Source organism: Macaca thibetana, chromosome 12, assembly GCF_024542745.1.
Source record: "Macaca thibetana thibetana isolate TM-01 chromosome 12, ASM2454274v1, whole genome shotgun sequence".
Classification (NCBI taxonomy): Eukaryota; Metazoa; Chordata; class Mammalia; order Primates; family Cercopithecidae; genus Macaca; species Macaca thibetana.
This window is the reverse complement of record NC_065589.1, coordinates 42042328-42062000: the sequence shown is the minus strand read 5'-3', so window position 1 is coordinate 42062000 and position 19673 is coordinate 42042328. Positions and strand designations below refer to the sequence as shown.

Here is a 19673-nt window from a genome sequence, read left to right as displayed (position 1 = left end):
AGCTTCAAAGTCAGGATTGGCGGGAGGCAGAGTGAGGCTCCAGTTAAGAGGCTGGACTAGACAGGGGCCCTAGACTTAAGCTGTGAAACAAGGAAGTCTCCACCTCTTGTGCTCCTGAGGCTCCAGGCCACCTGCTTCTACACAAATCCTTACCACTCAATTCTGTGGCTGGGGCAAACTGCATTCCCACCGTGTCTTGTAAAGCAGAACCTGTTTACAGGTGCAATGCGTTGCGCATCACGATCAGACGAGCTGGTTTTCTTCGTGAACGGGAGGAAGGTAAGTGATGGGCACTCCTACCATGGTGTGCAGAGGCAGCAGGAAACCATGAGCTGGAGGGCAGCTCTTGTGGCCCATTTGGGCTGAGCCCCTGCAGTCAGGGGCAAGAAGCCAGGGACTAGAAAGCCATCCTAATGTGACCTGTTTCCCACTCAGCCAGAGCTCAGCTCCTGGAAATGTGGGGAGGACTCAGTAAAGCCTTGGTGTCGGATGAATCTGGCTTCGCCATTTACTATATAACATTGTGCACGCCACTTCCCCTCCCTGAGTCTTGGCATCCTCATCTTTGAAATCCACTTCTAGGACTATCGTAAAGATGAAAAGAAAGCTGTCCCTTTCCTTGTTTAGGAAGCCCCCCTTGGAAAGCGCCTGGTGCCAGGCCTGATTCATGGACACACTTTATCTGGTGACACCTCTTGATCCTCAGAATTAGGAGGACAAGAAATGGAACCTTTTTTTTGTTTGTTTATCAGCTTAATTTTTCTGTTGAGTCCTCATTGTACAGAATTGGCTAAAATATCCTCACAGTCGATTGGAGTCCCCTGCTTTCCCTGGGTTGTAGCTAAGCTCCATTTTGGTGCCTGTATAACAAGGGCAGGGACTCTCCATTGCCAGTTGTCCCAGCATCCTCCCTCCAGTCCTCACCATCCAGCCACGCAGGCCCCTAGTTAACCCTAGTGCCCTCTGCAGGTCCTTCGCTTCCTGAGTCCCTGTCTGTCTCTCAAATGAACCATTCTGCAGCCCCCAAGGCATAGGGCTTTTCTGGGGTCTTGTCACTTCTCCCTCAAGGACCCTCAGCCCCAGGACTTGGTCATTGTCTACCCCCAACCCCAGAGCTTAGTTCAAGAAAGGAGCCTTAAAGTTCTTATCAATGCCCTTCTGACCCACACTGCTGTATGCAGACTCCGTAACCAGCAACCGCCATATGTTCTTCCAAAACTGTCATTCGAGGGTCTGAGTCCTTACTTGCCTGACCCACTGGCCTAGGTTTTGGAGACTCAAAAGCCAGAGGAGGCTCCTTCCTCTACTTTCCACCCCACATCACCTCTGTGCCATGAGCCCAGAGTGAAGTAGCTGCAGTCAGAGCAGGGAATAAGTCAGGGGTTAGAAGAAATGCAAGGACGGTGTGGTAGGGGTGGGAGTCAGTCACACAACAGAAATATCCGGCAGGGCGCAGTGGCTCACGCCTGTAATCCCAGCACTTTGGGAGGCTGAGGAGGGCAGATCACCTGAGGTCAGGAGCTCAAGACCAGTCTGGCCAACGCAGTGAAACCCCCTCTCTACTAAAAATACAAAAATCAGCCGGGCGCAGTGGCAGGCACCTGTAATCCCAGCTACTCGGGAGGCTGAGGCAGGAGAATGGCTTGAACCCGGGAGACGGAGGTTGCAGTGAGCCGAGATCACGCCATCGCACTCCAGCCTGAGGGACAAGAGCGAGACTTCATCTCAAAAAAAAATAAAAATAAAAATAACTCATCCAACCACACTCTCAATCCATGTGCTTAAAGGATTAGCAGTGGGGCTAGGGGCAGGCAGACAACGGCCTCTTCTTCCATTGATTCGGATCCCCTGGAGATCCAGAAAGCAGCTGAATTTTAACATCCCAACTTGGATGCATCTTCCTTGTTTTTTTAATTCTTTGAGATCTACAAAACTTTATGTCTTCCTTCTGGGGAGAAAGGAAGACCCTAACATGGATAGTTCACTGTATCTTCCTTTCTTCCGACGCAACAAAATGACTAGATGTGTTCGCAGGACACCCCTAAAACCTCCCCTTTTCCTTTTTTTTTTTTTTTTTGAGACAGAATCTTGCTCTGTCTCCCAGGCTAGAGTGCAGTGGTGCAATCTCGGCTCATTGCAACCTCCACCTCCTGGGTTCAAGCGATTTTCATGCCTCAGTCTCCTAAGTAGCTGGGATTATAGACATGCACCACCATGCCCGGCCCTTTTTTGTTTTTTGTTTTTTGTTTTTTTTGTATTTTTGGTAAGACAAGGTTTCGCCATGTTGGTTAGGCTGGTCTTGAACTCCTGGCCTCAAGTAATCCACCTGCCTCAGCCTCCCAAAGTGCTGGGATTATAGGCGTGAGCCACCGCACCAGGCCAAACCTCCACTTTTCAAGGAGTTGGGGATGTTAGTGTCCACCAGGACCACCTGGGTCCTGAGCTGGGACATCAAATCTCACCGCTGGCCCCACTGCTATTGAGGGAGTGGCAGGCTCCAGGGCCTCCCTAGGACAGCAGCAATTCTCTGTCTCCTCTTCCTTCCTACCACTCTTCAGACTCCTGCTGCGGCAAATGCATTCCCAACCAGAGGGATCTCAGAGGGGCCAGAATCTCTGCCTACCCAGCTTGCCTCCCTACAGGACCCTTCATTGCGTACATGCACACACACGTGCACACAAACACATAATGCACACACACACACACACACAGGCACACACATGCATAAACGCACACACATGCACACACGCACACACATGCACACAATCCAAGTCCCTCCCAGATTTGAAATATTTCAAGACCGAATTGGAAGATTCCACAAAAATAGATAGTGGAGCAAATATGAATAACACCCTCCCAGAGGCATCTTTACACAGCAGTGTTCCCGGCTCACTCATCTATCACAGCATTGTTGCCACACTTGCCCTGTGAGTCTTCTGTCCTGTTAACATGTGTGAACGTCACGTGCCCTCAGAGCACCAAAAAAACAGGTGCAGACGAAATCAGGCCTATTATACCCTAATCCCTAAATCAAACAGGCTTTGAAGATGTTCCACGGGGTCACGGATACAAGTCCCATAATCACCTCTCTTCTGTTCCCAACACAGGTGATGGAGAGGAATGTGGACCCAGAAGGGACTCTGCTGACCTTCCTACGAAAGAACTGGACCCTTTTGTCAAAGTCCTGGCTGTGTCTGTGTTTGCCTTAACAGTTAGGCCAGCTGAGAATTATGAGGATGAATCAAATCTCTCCATTCAAATAGTCAGCCCCTTTGGCTCTTCCTCTCTATTTGCTTTTGGCCGTGGTTTTAAGGCTATTAGGTTAATCGGGCTGTTTTGGAGAGGATGAAGTTTCCCCGGAGTTTCCTGTGTCGATAGTACAGTGAAATAGAAGCTAAGCTCTTTATTTCAGCACTAACAATTCCCTTACAGGCTTTCCGGAGCCCCACCAGGCTTGTTATGTAATAGAGGCTTGTGTTGCATTTGCCCTGCCCTTTTTCGAAACCAAATTCTCCAGATTCAGTGAGAACCTGTATCACAGGGAAAGATTTCCTTTCCCTACATGTGTTTTCTTACCCTAGCTTTTCCCTGCCATTTCATATTCTGGAATATAGATCCTCTTAATAGCAAACATATTTTAATTGGCAAATTAAAATATGGACCTTTCAGTTCTCTGAGAACAAAAAATAAACAAATGACAGAAATTACTAATTGATGAAATCGGCTTCTGGACAAGTTTTGTTTAAAAGCCCAAGGTTTTTAATTGGTTGTTGATGTTTAGAAATTGGAAAATTTCATATTTTTTAAAATCAAGATTTTTCAGCTTCTCTTGGAAAATGGGGAGATAGCCATCCCTGCATGGCAACATGCTTCTCCCTCTTTGTGAGAAAACAGGCAGGGAGAGGTTAATACGCCAAGTGTCAAACTAAGACCGGAAGGAAGTGAACGGCTTCTCAGACCTGCACTCACCCCGCCAAAAGACCTTCCTCAGAAGTGACCCCCTAGGGAGCAGCTATACTGAAAGCAAATGTTCTCCTTGGCATCTTTTCCTTGACTGCGCCCCTTCCAGTACGCCTCACAGGAACCAAGTACGCCTGTGGAAGAGGAGGCTGCGGCGCCTGCACCGTGATGGTGTCCAAGCATGACCCCGTGTCCAGGAAGATAAGGTATCCCAGCCCAGAAGCCAGGACAGTACTTTGTGTCTTGCTCGTGTTCTTAGCTCACAACTTTAAGAAAGGTTCTTAGATTCTTGCTGTGTACGGATCTTAGACTGCTCTAAATAATCCAATAAAAGCTGTGAGCCGTCTACTCAGATAACACATAAACTAACTACATTTTACACACCATTTCAGGGAGATCCCCCAAGGCCCATCTATGCACCCCAGGTTAAGAAACCCCAATGTAGATCAGCCATTGATTTTACAGATGAAGAAACTGAGACTCAAAGAGATGAAGGGACTTGTTCAAAGTCACACAACTAGTAATCTATAGAACAAGGACTGGAACTCCACACTTTCTGGCTCTGAAGCTAATGCTTTTTCTTTCCCTTTTTTTGAGGTGGAGTCTCACTCTGTCGTCCAGGCTGAAGTGCAGTGTTGCTATCTTGGCCCACTCTAACCCCTGCCTCCCAGGGTCAAGTGATCCTCCCACCTCAGCCTCCCAGTAGCTGGGACCACAGGTGCCTGCCACCACATCCAGCTAATTTTTTGGTATTTTTGGTAGACATAGGGTTTCACCATATTGCCCAGGCTGGTCTCGAACTCCTGATCTCAAGCAATCTGCCGGCTCAGCTTCCCAAAGTGTTGGGATTACAGGCATGAGCCACCACCACCAGCAGCTAATGCCCTTTCTACAGTTGGGCTGGACCAGCACTACAAAGCAAGGACCTGGGCCAAGATTAAGGACCAGATTCTAGAAGTTGGGGTTCTCCCAAGTCCATTGGCCCAACAAATCAAGAGATGGCTTCAGAACACAGGTTATCCTACACTGTTGAATGACCTTATCCAGAGAGTTTTAAATTAGGAAGCAAAAAATTCCCAAATGTGTCCATATAGATAAAAACCTTTTGCTTGTTATGAAGTCAATGCCCCAATGAATACTATTGAAGTCCAGCCACACTCCTAGTGACACAAGTTCATTCCCTTACTCCCGGGTGGGTCTGTTCTGGGCTTGGAAATTGTTTCTGAAGTTCAGAATGCCCAGATTCACCTTAAGGATCCCTATTCCTACAGACAGCAGAGTCAGCAGAGAGGACTGTAAATTCTTCCTCCCCAGTTCCCCATCCCCTTAGCTCCATGATGGGATTTGGAGGTTTTCCACTGTTCTTCCTGGTGCCAGGCTTCCCCATGAGGCAGGACTGTGTTACTCCCCTTGACTCTCCTTGTGTTTCTTATACAAAGACACTTCTCTGTCACTGCATGCCTGATGCCCATCTGCTCTCTGTATGGAGCTGCTGTCACCACCGTGGAAGGTGTTGGAAGCATCAAAACCAGGCTTCACCCTGTACAGGTAAGAACACATCCTCATTTTCTCACTTCTTAACTTTATCTTTTTGCCAAATGCTGTGTTGGCTGTACTGCCTGAGGCTTCTAGGTTGTGATCAGATAAGCAGAAGCTTTGGATGCCTATTGACCACGGTAATAACATTTGTTAAGTGATTTAAAAGAAAACTGAAAACTCCATCCACATTTGATTAATCATCTTTTTTTTTTCACTTTTTCTGCTTGAATGAGAAGCGGAATTATTGAAGTATTGATTAATGGTCCGGAATAGGTACTATACAAAGAATATTACACATAGAATAAAATGTCTCTGAGGCTAACAGAATAAAATTTAGGATTATTTCCTGTGGTGCAGAGATCTTAGGAGTAAAATTAGAATTGGGGTAAGAGGAATCCAAAACTTCACCAGAATATGGCAACAATTGCTTCTCTGAATCTTAACCTGAAGCTGGAACAAAGAGGTTGGATTTAAGAGCAATGTGACATGTGTTGACAGAGAGCACAACGATTCCTCTGACATTGTCACAGAAGCTTGGGAGTCATAGGACCAGATTAACCAACACTGAGTCTTTCTAGACAGGGGGAGCCCAGAGGGCCTCTGGATTTAACTACATGATCTCCTTGGAGAATGAACTCCAAAGAGATGGGCAAAGACAAACGATCCAGCAGAATGTACCAGAGTCTAGTAGGAGGGCAGAGAGGATGCTCACAGCAAGGTTGATAAACCCAAATCCTAGGATTACCTTACATTCTGCAATCTAGAGCAGGGCTTCCAGATTTAGATACAAACTTTAATGCGCCTAAGACTCACCCAGGAGCTTGTTAAAGATGCAGATTCTGAGTAAAGAGATTTGAAGCAGGAGCCTCAGGTTCCTCATTTCCTGTAAGAGCCCAGGTGGAGTCAATACTGCTAGTCCATGGACGACACTTTAAATGGCAGCGACCCAGGACATGGACCAAAATCTCAGACCTTTGAAAGGAGAGCTCCCTTTGTGCCAACACAGAAGAATTTAAGGAAGAAAGCAAAGTGAGTTCAACAGTCTCCAAGTCAATCAGAAAGAGGTAGCCTCATAGAAATAAGTTGTGCAAGATGCAGAGGTAGTCAAGAAAACTATTTTTGAAACTCCCACACACTCAGTTTATACTTATTGATTTCCAGAGGATTCTTTGCGCTCTGATAGTGGAGGATGCGTGCTACTAATTCCCAATTAGAAGGATTTGAGCCCTTGACCTTGGAAAGTGATTATCATAGGACATTGCTTCTGAGCCACTTCCTCCAGGAGCAGCCTAGGGAAAGGAACACGGGCAGAGTCTGATCAAAGGGAAGGGTACCTTTGCTCAGGGAGTGGGTTCTACCATTGCCAGGGAACTGCAGGCTGTGCAGTGTGGTAAGAGTTGCTGGCAGCGAGAAGGCACGGCTGAAACCATTCATGTGTCTTTCCAGGAGCGGATCGCCAAGAGCCACGGCACCCAGTGTGGATTCTGCACCCCTGGGATGGTGATGTCCATGTACACACTGCTCAGGAACCACCCGCAGCCCTCGGAGGAGCAGCTCATGGAAGCCTTGGGAGGTAAGTCTAAACAGAGAAAACCCACCCCACCCCCACCGCCCCAACCAGGGGCCAAGTGGGAAGTGTGTTTCTGGATAGATCCAGAAACTGCTCCACACTACCCCCAATGTCATCCTAACCCCTCTCAGGCCTCTGCTTCAGTTGGTTCTAAAGTAGCTACAGCACCCAGGTGCAGAGAATGCCAAGCTGCTCCCTGCTTATCAGAGCATGTGCTTGGAATGGCCTGCACAGAACTAGCACAGTGTGCACACTCCACACCACCCACTTAACACCCCATTTTCTATCCAGTGACTTATTTGGCTTCCTTTGTTAAGGGCCTGTATTAGTTTCTCAGGGCTGCCCTAACTCAGTACCACAAACTGCTGGGCTTAAAATAGCAGAAATGGGCCGGGCGCAGTGACTCACGCCAGTAATTCCAGCACTTTGGGAGGCCAAGGAGGGCAGATCACCTGAGATCAGGAGTTCAAGACCAGCCTGGCCAACATGGTGAAACCCCGTCAGTCTGGCCAACACAGGGAAACAAAAATACGCCGGGCATGGTGATGCTTGCGTTAATCCCAGTTACTCAGGAAGCTGAGGCAGGAGGACCGCTCGAACCTGGAAACCTAGAACCTCTCTTTCACTCCCACCCCCTAGGCCTTCATCTTTGGAAACCTGAGGCTCTCAAATGTTATTACATGAAACAGCAATAGAACGGAAAGTTCATGCAGTAGAATTACCTGCAGATGTCTGGAATGCAGATTCCTGGGCCCACCCCTAAATAGTTGATTCAGGAGAATTGGAGCAGGGTTAGGAATCTGCATTTTTTTAAAATGCCCCCAGGAGATTCTGATGTAATTATCTAGAAGCAACTGAGGAGCATCACTGACAAACCATCCAAGTCATGATGGTATATCAGGGCCTTAGAAACTGCCTAGGTTTTCTGTTTGAGGATCCCCGCTATCTTACCTAGTATCTGAAATATAGTTGTCAATAGCTCTACATTGAATTAATAAATTAATAGATGAAGCAAGTGAGCTCACCAACTAGGCTATCATCTTTAAGACAAAGAATAAAACTGGAATTGAGGTAGTGGGCGGGATAATATTCCAAGTAGAGGAATAAAGCATTAAACCACTTGGCAGATGTTAAAATACCCTTTTTAAAAATGTTGGGAACCGTGCTCAGTGCTGCATGCCTGTAGCCCAAGCTACTCAGAAGGCTGAGGTAGGAGGAGACCAGGAGTTTGAATACAGCCTGGACAACGTTGTGAGACCCCTTAAAAAAAAAAAAAAAAAGGCTAGATCTATTTAACTTTCAAAAGAAGCCAGTAAATACAAAGCCTACTAACAACCATGCTTCTTCTCTGATTGATTAGGTAATCTATGCCGCTGCACTGGGTATCGGCCAATACTTGAGAGTGGAAGGACTTTCTGCATGGTGAGTAGGTGACTGTGGGGACGCCTTATGCAGCAAGAATGACAATGACAGCTGATCAAGGCCAGGGACAGAGGAATTAAAATTTTTTAGACCATCTCAACAGACTATCAGGGAGACTTAGTGAGTTAGCTCCAACCAACTCAAAAAGTTTTAGCTTTTTGTTGAGGACTGGGGGAACGTTGCAACACCTTTGATGTTGTCCAATCAAAACCACAGAGGGAAGCCAGGTCATCCAACCAGCTGTCCAGACATTTTCTGTAACTAGTTCAGCAAAGCATCTGGACAGGCAAGTCAGAGGGCCTCGGCAAACCCAAGGGGACAAAGGATGCAAGGGGGTGGAGTTTGCTTTGGTGAGGCAAGGTCAGTTCCAGAATCCCAAACAGTTGAGAAGTTGTGAGCAGACAAGAAGCTGAATATGTAGAGTGGAACCCAAAATTCACTCCAAGTACAAGAGCACAGGGAGTTTCCTCTACAAAATGGGGATTCTTCACTGGGATCTCGAGAAAATCACATAAGTCTTGCTTGGCACTTAGTAAGAGTTCCACAAATAGTTACTGCTATCATTGAGGACATCATTGACATGTGAATAGTGTTTGACAGGGAGACCAGACAGGCACATCTGGTGGTTCTGTGCTGAGGGCAGGATGAATGTGGGAAGTACAGCCCTTAGGCCCAAAAAAGGGGGACCCCATACTTTATAGGGCCCCTCTCTGGTCCTTCTCCAGTGATTTTCGGGAGTTCATGGCACCAAGATGACTTGCCCACCTGAAACCTCACCCCTGTTCTAGATCATTCTCCATGGATGGCCTTGACCCCACTGTTACCACACATAAGCCTCTTATCTGAGTCTGTCTAGTCAGCCTGGCAACAGCAGTGTCTGCATGCCTAGGTCAGAGGGTGGCCAAGGAGCAGCTGTTTGTGGAGGGAGTGGACTGAGCTTGGCTGTTCATGCTGCAGTCTCAGGCCCCTCACAGCATGGAACAGAGCCAGGGTAGAGGAGAAGGCCTGCAGGCACCAGGCTGGGGGCCTTTGTTTGCACTCTTTGCTGAGGCTCCACAAATCGTAGAGGTGGGCCCAGAAGTAGACCAGGAGGTGTGTCCCATGTCCTAGAACCAGGCAGGTCACCTGCACATGCATTTCCCAGATGTCTACTGCTACGTGAGGGAGCCAAAGGTAACACGCTGAGAAGTAAATGAAATAGCTTGTAAGCCCAGCAAATGGCTGGTGCAGAGTGAAAAAGCACTTGTGAAATACAAACGAAAAAGGTTAAAGGAAGCATCTTTGCCTGTGGATATAGATGTTATTATCCACTTTCCAAGCACACGGACTCTGGGGATAACAGCAAAAATGTGGTCAGCCACCCCACCTGGTAGCCAGCATGTCTCACAGGACTTTAGTGGGTAAAGCAACCCAGTCTCAGAGGGAATACACAAGGCTAATATCAAATGGGCAAAGAGATGACTGGCTTTTTCCATTATTGGTTCACGGTGCACCGTGGAAGCTCTCAGAGCTTTGAGTAAGAGAGGTGCTGCTTGCTTGGCCCAGCTGTTTTTGCTCTTGGATAAAATTGAAAAGATGGCAGCTCAAGATATTTAAGTAGAGACAAAGACCTGAAGTGTCTGGAAGAAAGTATCATGCTAGGAACTTAGGAGAACTTACTCAAGGAAGAAGATACAAGAGATTAGTTTGGAAGAAATGGGAAGCGAAAGAGCGGGCAAATGGAAACCTGCTTTAAAACTAATTGTCAACTCATCCCCAGACAGCACCATCCACATCCCAAATGTCTGGGAGATCTGGTTTCTAAAACGGTTTTCTTTTTTCCTCTTATAAATTATTATTGCCCTGCAAAGCATCTATCAATTAATTTTCCACTAGGAATTAACCTAAAAATTCATATATGTATACAAAGCTGTACGTGTAATGGACAAAAATGTTCATATACTATGTACTATACAAATGAACTAATACAATCCCAAATGTGAAAACATTATCAGTGGAATAGGGTCATGATAGTTTATTTCTTTTACATTTCTCTATATTCTATATTATCATTTTATATTATATATTTTATATATTACCTATCAAATTTTGTAACTTATATGCTTTATATGTATTAGTCTTTTTTTTTTTTTTTTTGAGGTGGAGTCTCGCTCTGTCGCCCAGGCTGGAGTGCAGTGGTGCGATCTCAGCTCACTGCAAGCTCTGCCTCCCGGGTTCACACCATTCTCCTGCCTCAGCCTCCCTAGTAGCTGGGACTACAGGTGCCTGCCACCACGCCCGGCTAATTTCTTGTATTTTTAGTAGAGACGGGAGTTTCACCGTGTTAGCCAGGATGGTCTCCATCTCCTGACCTCGTGATCTGCCCGCCTTGGCCTCCCAAAGTGCTGGGATTACAGGCGTGAGCCACCGCGCCCAGCCCTTTATATGTATTATTTTTTAAAATAAGCAAAAAAGAAAGCCCTTGTGATTATCGGTGTTCCAACAGAAACCATCCACAGTGGTTTAAAAAGTCTGAAGTCTCATTTAAATTGCCAACTTTTCAGGGCACATTCCCATTTACCTACTCAAAAGTTTTTAATCTAAGGCATTTCACCTTCTTAGGAGTCAAATAGCTGTCAACAGAAAGGAACGGGAAAATGTTGCTTGGATTGGGGAGAAAATGACTCTTCCCCACTTGGCAAGAAAAATGAGGTGAGTCCTTTCGTTTGTTTTGTCCGCTCACTGTGAGTCTTGCTTAATGCCGACCCAGTGTTGAAACTGTGCTTGCTTGTTCTAATGGTCATTCTCTGCTTACAACTGTCCGAAGCGCATGTGCAAATAAAGCTCTTTTTCTCTGGGAGTTGCGGCAAGTGGTGATCAAAGCCCACACTCCGATTTTCCCCTTCATAGTCAGAAAGGCTGCGACAACAGGAAGACAAAAACACTCAGATCAGAAACAAAGCACTTCCCCCGACTCTGGATGGGCCACATTCTCAGGTGGAGGTGAATTCTGTACTTGCCCCTGCAGAGCTGTCTTCTGTCATGTCTCCTCCTTTGTAGACAGAGGGCGCTGCAGCCCCAGAAGGCTGAGGAGCCGTCTACAGTCACACACAAGTCAGTGGCCCCCCAGCCAGGAAGTCCAGCCTTAAAGATTCCAGTCTCTGGCTTTGCTGTCTGAGAGATGCTCCTTTCCAGGAAAAAACGTCACTGCCAAATTCTTAAAGATATTACTTAGAGAACTTGAAATACAGGATAAAATACAGAATCAGCTCCCAGTAAGCGAGGAAATCTGAGAGCATAGAGCTGACCATAGACAAACCTGTGTGTTTCTATCCTTCACACATATCTTTTTCCCATTCCTGGCTCCCACTGTCACCTTAATTGGGTCTGAAGAAAGTGTGCTGTGACACAGAGGAGTGCTGCCCAAGGGAGGGGGCTTCACCCCTCAGAGCCGCTTCACAGAGGATCAGTGCTTTGCTGGGGTCAATACATCCTAAAGTCAATTCTCAGTTTTGTGGTCTCGGGAATTTTATTTGGGCAATAACTGGGCTCTAGGGACTACCTGATTCACTTTAATCAAACTCAAAAGACCATGACATTTAAACTGGAATGAACCCCATATTCGTTTATGAAGAGAAACACAATTATAAAGTGGATCTTGCCGTCACTGAGTCACAGATCCTTTCCCTGTAGGAAAACACACTAGGAAGCCAAATTACAATGAGAAGTCTGCTTGGTGAGCATGGACACAAAGCAATTGCATAGCCTTAATGGGCAGCGTCAGAGAAGACCCTTCTCTTCCACCAGACTGGACCTGCGTGAGGCCAGGTTTCTGCCCGAGCGGCTCCCCCTTCTCTTTAAGCGATGTTAAGATCTTCCACTTACGTAGCCGTTAAGTCTTGGCCTGGAATCTGTTTAAGAAAACTTTTCATTTCTCAACGTTCATTTATTTTTTTTTTTTTTTATATATTTTAATTCCCGGGCACAAACTTATTTCTAGGTGTTAGATATATACCACATTATTGCCCTCAGGCACTCTCTATACTTCTAATGCCAACTAATGCAAAAACAGATCATTCAGATGTGGCCCTGAAATGCCTAACCTATGGCCCTACTAAGAACCTTATCAAGGAACAATTACAAGTGTTTTTATTTTTTTCTGGAGCCTGGGAAAACCTCAGAGAGATAGAAAAGGAGGGGAAGTGTTGGACAAATGTCAGGTCATTTTACCTATTATCACAATTACCCTTCAAAATATGGGTTATTTTCATTTAATCCTTAGAGAGGTTAAGGATTTTTCCATTGGAAAGGTTAGAGTGCTGACCTCCGAGTGAGTGAACCCTGATCTGTCTACCTTTCATGCCTGCATATTCTCTTCTCCAGCACACCCACGTCCACCTCTGTGCTCCGCAGTTCTCTCTCTGTTTTCCTTACCTCTTCAGGAATGTTCTTCTGGCAAGAAGTGTTTTCCAAAGCTAAAACAGATCTGATCCAGACAGGATTACAGTTTGGGTAACTTTTCACTGTGCTTTGGTTTCCTACAGGGTAAAATGGAGATAATTTACTTTCTTTATACAACTATTGTGAAGATTAAATAAATTACATGTAAAAGCATTTGGAATGCAAGCACTTAATAAATGTTAACTATTGTTATTAAAGTCAAACTGTGTGTGTGTGTGTGTGTGTGTGCTTATGCATGGGCATGTGGGGCACAATGGAGAGGATTTCCCTAATTTATTTAACCTCTCATAGTTTTTCATAGACTGTCTTGGTGTTTTCCAGAATACTCTTTGTAGTATTTCATAGAATACTCTTTTCTTTAGTGTTGCATTAGTGGCAAATCAGTATTTCTCTTAAAATAAGATTCCTATTTTAAATTATTTGATTTGAACTATTTCGCTGTCCAGGGAGACTAGGAGAGTTATCACTACGTTCATGTTGCCTAATTCCTATAAAGAATTACAAGGCTGTTTCCAATGGAGCTGGGCTGACAGAGCCATCTGTTTCTTCCTTTTATAAAGATTTGCACGAAGTTATTTGCGAAAGAGGAGTTTCAATCCTTGGACCCAACCCAGGAGCTCATATTTCCCCCAGAACTCTTGGTAAGACAAGCTGGATATTTTATGTACTTGTTTAAATATCATTGGTTATAAACTCAGTTTTATAAAGCCTCCATTTTCCTTCCCATGAAATTGTCAAATTGTGAAAATGTTCGATAAGATGAAGATGCCTGCTTCCCTCCCCGCCACTCCCTGCCTGACCCCTGGCACATTCCCTGAAGCCTCCGCTGCGGCTGTTTTGTAAATGATTTCTTCATTTCTCTCATCATGGAATGTGTCACTAGTGGCTGTCCACGAGACACAGCACTGCTAAGCTTCTCCTTGGTCTTCTGGCCCATTCCAGCATACTGACCCCAAGGAACACTTCCAGGAGAGGCCCCTACCTTTCAGCCTTCCTCCCATCAGCGTGTTTCTTTGCAGAAATGCAGCAGTCCTATTCTATCAAACACCGATTTCTGAAGGGGTTCTAATGTGTTTGTTCATTCATTCAACCAGTACTTATCCATCCAGCAACATGCCAGACACTGTTCTAGGTACTGAATATAGAACAGGGAACAAAACTAACAAAACACCCGCCCTCAAGGAGCTTGTAATCTGGTGAGAGAGGCAGACAATAAGCAAAATAGTAGATAGAAGATATAGTGTGGCCGGGTACAGTGGCTCATACCTGTAATCCCAGCATTTTGGGAGGCCAAGGCAGGCAGATGGTTTAAGCCCAAGAGTTAGAGACCAGCCAGACATGGCAAAACCCAGTCTCTACAAAAAATTAGCCAGCTGTGGTGGCACTCACCTGTCGTCCCAGCTACTTGGGAGGCTGAGGTGGGAAGATTGCTTGCACCTGGGAGGTCAAGGCTGCTGCAGTGAGCCGAGATCACGCCACTGATCTCCATCCTGGGCAACAGAGTGAGGCCCTGTCCTCCCAAAAAATAATAAATAATTTTTGAAAGGATATAGTCTGTTAGAGATTGAGAAGTATTAAGGAGAAAAAAAATAAAGCAGAGAAAGATAGGATGCATGGAGTTGCAATTTTAGATATCCTGCCCAAAGAAAACTCTGAGAGGATAACATCTGAAGAAAGTCTGGAAGGAAGTGAGGGGGCCAGCCCTCCCAGCTGAAGAGGGAGACGAGCAATCCAGGCGGTTGGAACAGCCAATGCAAAGGCCCCAAGGGCAGGAGAACACCAGGCCTGATCAGAGGCAGAGCGTGGTCCAGCCTGGCTGGGGCAGAGTGAGCGAGGGGAAGGCCAGGGAGCTGTCAGGGGCAGACCGTGCTGGACTTCATGCTGCTCGGCTTTTACTCTGTGTGGGGTGAGAAACTAACAGGCTGGATAGAGGAGGGGCGTGCTCCAGTTCAAGTGGTAACAGGATCATTCTGGCTGCTGTTTTGAGAATGGCCTGCAGAGGGGAAGGGAAGGAGCATGAACCTTGTCAGGGGACTAACGGCATCCTGAGAGATGGTGGTGGCTGCGCCAGTCTGCTCGGGTGGAAGGATTGAGAAGCGAGTAGATTCAGGATGTATTTTGGAAGAAAAGCCAGTAAGATTTGCTGGTGGATAAGCTGCGAGGATGGAAGGGAGAGACGCTTGTCAAGGCTGACGCCAGGGTTTTGGACAGCTGGGAGCATGGAATGGCCATTTACGGAGATGGGGAAGACCGCTGGAGGAACAGGGGGTTTTTCTTTCTGGGGGTTTCTCTTTGGGGGCTTGGAAGGGGATTGGATATGAGGAGCTCAGTTTTTGACATATTAATTTTTTATCTTTATAATTCTAAGCCAGTCCAAGAGACATATTAAATTTGAGATGCCTATTACACATCTAAGAGGTAACGTCAAGTACTTATTGAGATATGAACTTGGATTTCAGAGGAAAAAGCCAGGCTGAAGATATTAATTTAGGAGCACTAGTGTAATTACGATTTTTAAAGCCATAAGACTACATTATGCTAAATTAATCCACACTGAATGCTCAATAACAAGTGCCAGCTTATATTGTTACTTGTCCCCAAAAAGCCATCCAATTATGAAAATTCAGGCATTAGCCAATGGGTATAGTGAGTATATTTTTGGGCAAATGCACCCCAGAACCCCTGACATCTCTGTAGAGGCACACATCTCCAGCGGAGGCCTTGGATAAGCCAGGAGGACAGGCGTGCACACGGGCACACATACTTGTCATTTGCCCTTAGAGGATGGCAGAGAATCCAGAAAAACGAACACTGACCTTCTTTGGAGAGAGAGTTGCCTGGATCTCTCCCGGGACCCTCAAGGATCTCCTGGAGCTGAAAGTGAAACACCCCGAGGCCCCTCTCGTTGTGGGCAACACCTCACTGGGTAAGTGATTACCCAGTTTTCGTTCCACCCTTAATGCTGGGCTGAACTTTCTGTCCCTTACTCTGTTCTCAGTCGACAGAAACTACTTCTTAGGGATGAAAACTTCATCCTTTATAATAAAGCCAGTGCTCTCCAAAGTTGGACGTGCATATACCCTGGACCCCAGAGGTGTGGGAGGAAAGTTTTAGAGGGTTTTTTGTGGGGGTTTTTTGTTTGTTTGCTTTTTGTTTTTTTTTCTTTTGAGATGGAGTTTCGCTCTTGTCACCTAGGCTGGAGTGCAATAGCGCAACCTTGGCTCACTGCAACCTCCACCTCCCGAGTTCAAGCAAATCTCCTGCCTCAGCCTCCCAAGTAGCTGGGACTACAGGTGCCTGCCACCACACCCAGCTAATTTTTGTGTTTTTAGTAGAGACGGGGTTTCACCATGTTGGCCAGTATGGTCTCGATCTCTTGACCTCATGATCTGCCCACTTTGGCCTCCCAAAGTGCTGGGATTACAAGTGTGAGCCACCGCGCCAGCCTTTTTTGCATTTTTAGTAGAGACAGGGTTTCATCATGTTGGCCAGGCTGGTCGCAAACTTCTGACCTCAGGTGATCCACCAGCCTCGCCTCCCAAAGTGCTGGGATTGCAAGCGTGAGCCACCACGCCTGGCCTAGAGGGTTTTTTATCATTTACTTTGTCTTATTCTTTTTTGTTTTTGTTAAATATTGAATGAATATAGTAGAATTTTATAAAATATTTATAAGGATATTAACAATACAGTGCACACTCAGTTACCACCCACATCTACTTTAAGAACACAAACTTTACCAAGAACTTTGAAGACCCCTGTGGGCCCTCTCAAGCCACATCCCCTTTCCTTCCCTTCCTCCTTGAAGGTACTCATTAGCCTGAATATTGTGTTGGTCATTCTCTTCCTTATTTTTATAGTTTTACCACATATATTTGAATCCTTAAACAATATGTTGTTTAGCTTTGCATATTTTTGAACTTCACATAAATGGACTGGAGGGAGAGTCCTGACCTCTGGTCGGAAGTCAGGTTACAAGGTCTCCCACTCCCAATAATAAGAAGAATCCCAGGGTATTATTCTTCTGCAATTTGCTTTTTGTTCAACATACTTGACCTGAGATGCATCCATATTGTTGCACGTAGCTGTGCTGTATTCCATCATATGAACGTGGAACAATTTGACATCCATTATATTGCTGGAGAACAGTTTGTTTTGGCATTACAAATATTCTTTTATATGTCTCCTGGTAACTATGTGCAGGGGTGTTTTTAAAAGCATCTTGGCCAGGTGCGGTGGTTCATGCCTATAATCCCAGCACTTTGGGAGACCAAGACGGGTAGATCACCCGAGGTCAGGAGTTCGAGACCAGCCTGACCAACATGGAGAAACCTCATCTCTACTAAAAATACAAAATTATCCGGGTGCGGTGGCTCATGCCTGTGATCCCAGATACTTGGGAGGCTGAGGCAGGAGAATCGCTTGAGCCTGGGAGGCAGAGGTTTCAGTGAGCTGAGATCACACCATTACACTCCAGCCTGGGTGACAGAGCAAGCCTCCGTCTCAGGAAAAAAAAAAAAAAAGCATCTTATCCTATTTTATATGGACATAGTGAGTGCATAAATAGATACATACATGCATAAATTTATTTGGCAGGAGTATATAACCACTGCTTTCACATCTGTACACATTTCCTGTCAATCTCTAATGTATCTGAATCTCTTATAAGAAAATTTCAAGGCCTGGAGCAGTGGCTCATGCCTGTAATCCCAACACTTTGGGAGGCCGAGGTGGGCAGATCACCTGAGGTCAGGAGTTTGAGCCCAGCCTGGCCAGCATGACAAAAACCCATCTCCACTTTAAAAAAAAGAAAATGTTAATGCCCCCCAAAAAAAGCATTTTCTCTTTCCTAATTGTCTCTAAAATAACTGTCCCTTTCCTAACTATCTCTATGCTTCAGGACCTGCAATGAAATCTCAAAGACAATTTCATCCAGTTCTCCTCTCTCCTGCAAGGATCTCTGAGCTGAGTATGGTGACAAAAACAAGTGATGGTGAGTTCCTGGTGTTTTTAGTAGGATGTCAATGAGGTGATACCCTGCACTAAACTAACACTCGCCAAATAACTCAGAACCTCCTCATCTGTTTGTCTTCTTCTGCATATTTAAAAAATGAAGAATAACTGGAATGAATTTAAATACATCCCCACCATGAAACTTTACTGTCAAAATCTTTCTGGGGAATAGGAGTATCCAAATAATATCATTTAGGACCTTGCAGTTACCTGCCTATAAAATGCCATGATGCCCCAGACAATAAATTTGCAATGAGACTTTGATGGGACGATAGCAAGAGAGGGCAGATGCTGTCCATCAGTTGGATGACGGACACTCCCAATTCAGCACTCTTTTGTTTTGTTTTGTTTCTTGTTTTTTGTTTTTGCCCAGGTTGGGGTGCAGTGGCGCCATCTCGACTCACTGCAACCTCCACCTCCCGGGTTCACGCAACTCTCCTATCTCAGCCTTCTGAGCAGCTGGGATTACAAGCACCTGCCACCACGCCCAGCTAATTTTTGTATCTTTAGTAGACATGGGGTTTCACCATGTTGGCCAGGCTGGTCTCGGACTCCTGATCTCAGGAGATCCTCCTACCTCAACCTCCCAAAGTGCTGGGATTACAGGCGTGAGCCACAATGCCTGGCCAGCACTCTTTTTGTTACTGCCATTACACCCCTCAGGTCCACCACAGAGCCTGTCCAATTAGCTGTGTGAGTTGACTGCTCAGTTTGGTCTCTGCAGCCAAAGCAGAGCTAAAACAAACAATGCACCTTCCTTTAGGGCTCTTAAAATTAAAACATGAGTACCCTCTAGTGGCTTGCAGGAAAGTTTCCATGATTCTCGAACTTTTCCTAAGTCCCAGATGAGTGAAAGACACTGGCTGGGGTGGGGTGCACTGGAGTCAGATGTGTTCCCCACCAGCACACCCAGGAAATACATTGTTGCACAGCTGTAATTTTAACTTAAACATTTGTTTAAAGTTTGCATTCTCAACCATATCACTTACATGTTTGGCTCAGTATACATTTGATTTCTCAAAATCGTTAGTATCCAGAAAGTCATTGCATGTTCATCCCATAGACCCATGAACCCTGAAAAGCACGGAGTTCCACTGAAATGCCCTTTCTGAGAATCAAAGTTAAAGCTCTTTTCACTTGCATTGGAAGAAAGATAGATTTTGTGACCAGAGATGGAATAAAATACGAATAGAACCACAGTAAGTAGAATGTTCTCAGTATAGCCTGGCAGAAGGTGTGTTGTGCCTAGCACGAAGTGAGGTGGTGATGTGTGCAATGGAAGTGGAATTATTTGGCTTCAAACTGTGTTTGAACTCTTATGAGAATTCAGGCAACAGAGCAGACAGGGACACTTCAGTCCCCACTGGGGTTGAGCTGCCCTTTTCCATCTATGTCAAATAAGAGGTGGTGATGCTAGTCGATGTGATGCTTCTGACCTTAATAATAATTATGTCTTTTTGTTTCTGGTTTCTCCCCTACTAATGAGGCTCTGGGTCTTCTCCTGAGGGAGAAGGAATTGTATGACCAAGAAAAAAAAAGCTTGGTTTTCCTAGCACTCCTGCAAAGAGAAGGCAGGCCAGGATGTTCCAGAAGTTAAAGAACAGGCTCCAGTGAAACCTGTGATAAGGAAGCAACAGACCATCACTGATGGGTATGGGATGAAATTAGATCCCCTGTTACAGAGTGCACTTTAGGAGACGCTAAAACAAGAACAGGGTGAGAACTCCAGGCT

The 19673-nt window shown here is 45.7% G+C and overlaps 1 protein-coding gene across 1 annotated transcript in view; it reads left to right on the top strand.

Annotated features, from left to right (window-relative positions):
• The first annotated feature begins 225 nt into the window (after positions 1-225).
• The window catches only part of LOC126932306 (aldehyde oxidase 2), a 74254-nt gene continuing 54806 nt past the window's right edge, over positions 226-19673 (top strand). Inside the window, exons 1-11 of the mRNA XM_050751030.1 lie at positions 226-279; positions 1069-1186; positions 3108-3305; positions 4070-4166; positions 5400-5508; positions 6946-7072; positions 8430-8491; positions 11093-11182; positions 13492-13572; positions 15713-15857; positions 17829-17921. Coding sequence (XP_050606987.1) covers positions 226-279; positions 1069-1186; positions 3108-3305; positions 4070-4166; positions 5400-5508; positions 6946-7072; positions 8430-8491; positions 11093-11182; positions 13492-13572; positions 15713-15857; positions 17829-17921 — 1174 coding nt within the window. The remainder of the gene's footprint in view (positions 280-1068; positions 1187-3107; positions 3306-4069; positions 4167-5399; positions 5509-6945; positions 7073-8429; positions 8492-11092; positions 11183-13491; positions 13573-15712; positions 15858-17828; positions 17922-19673) is intronic.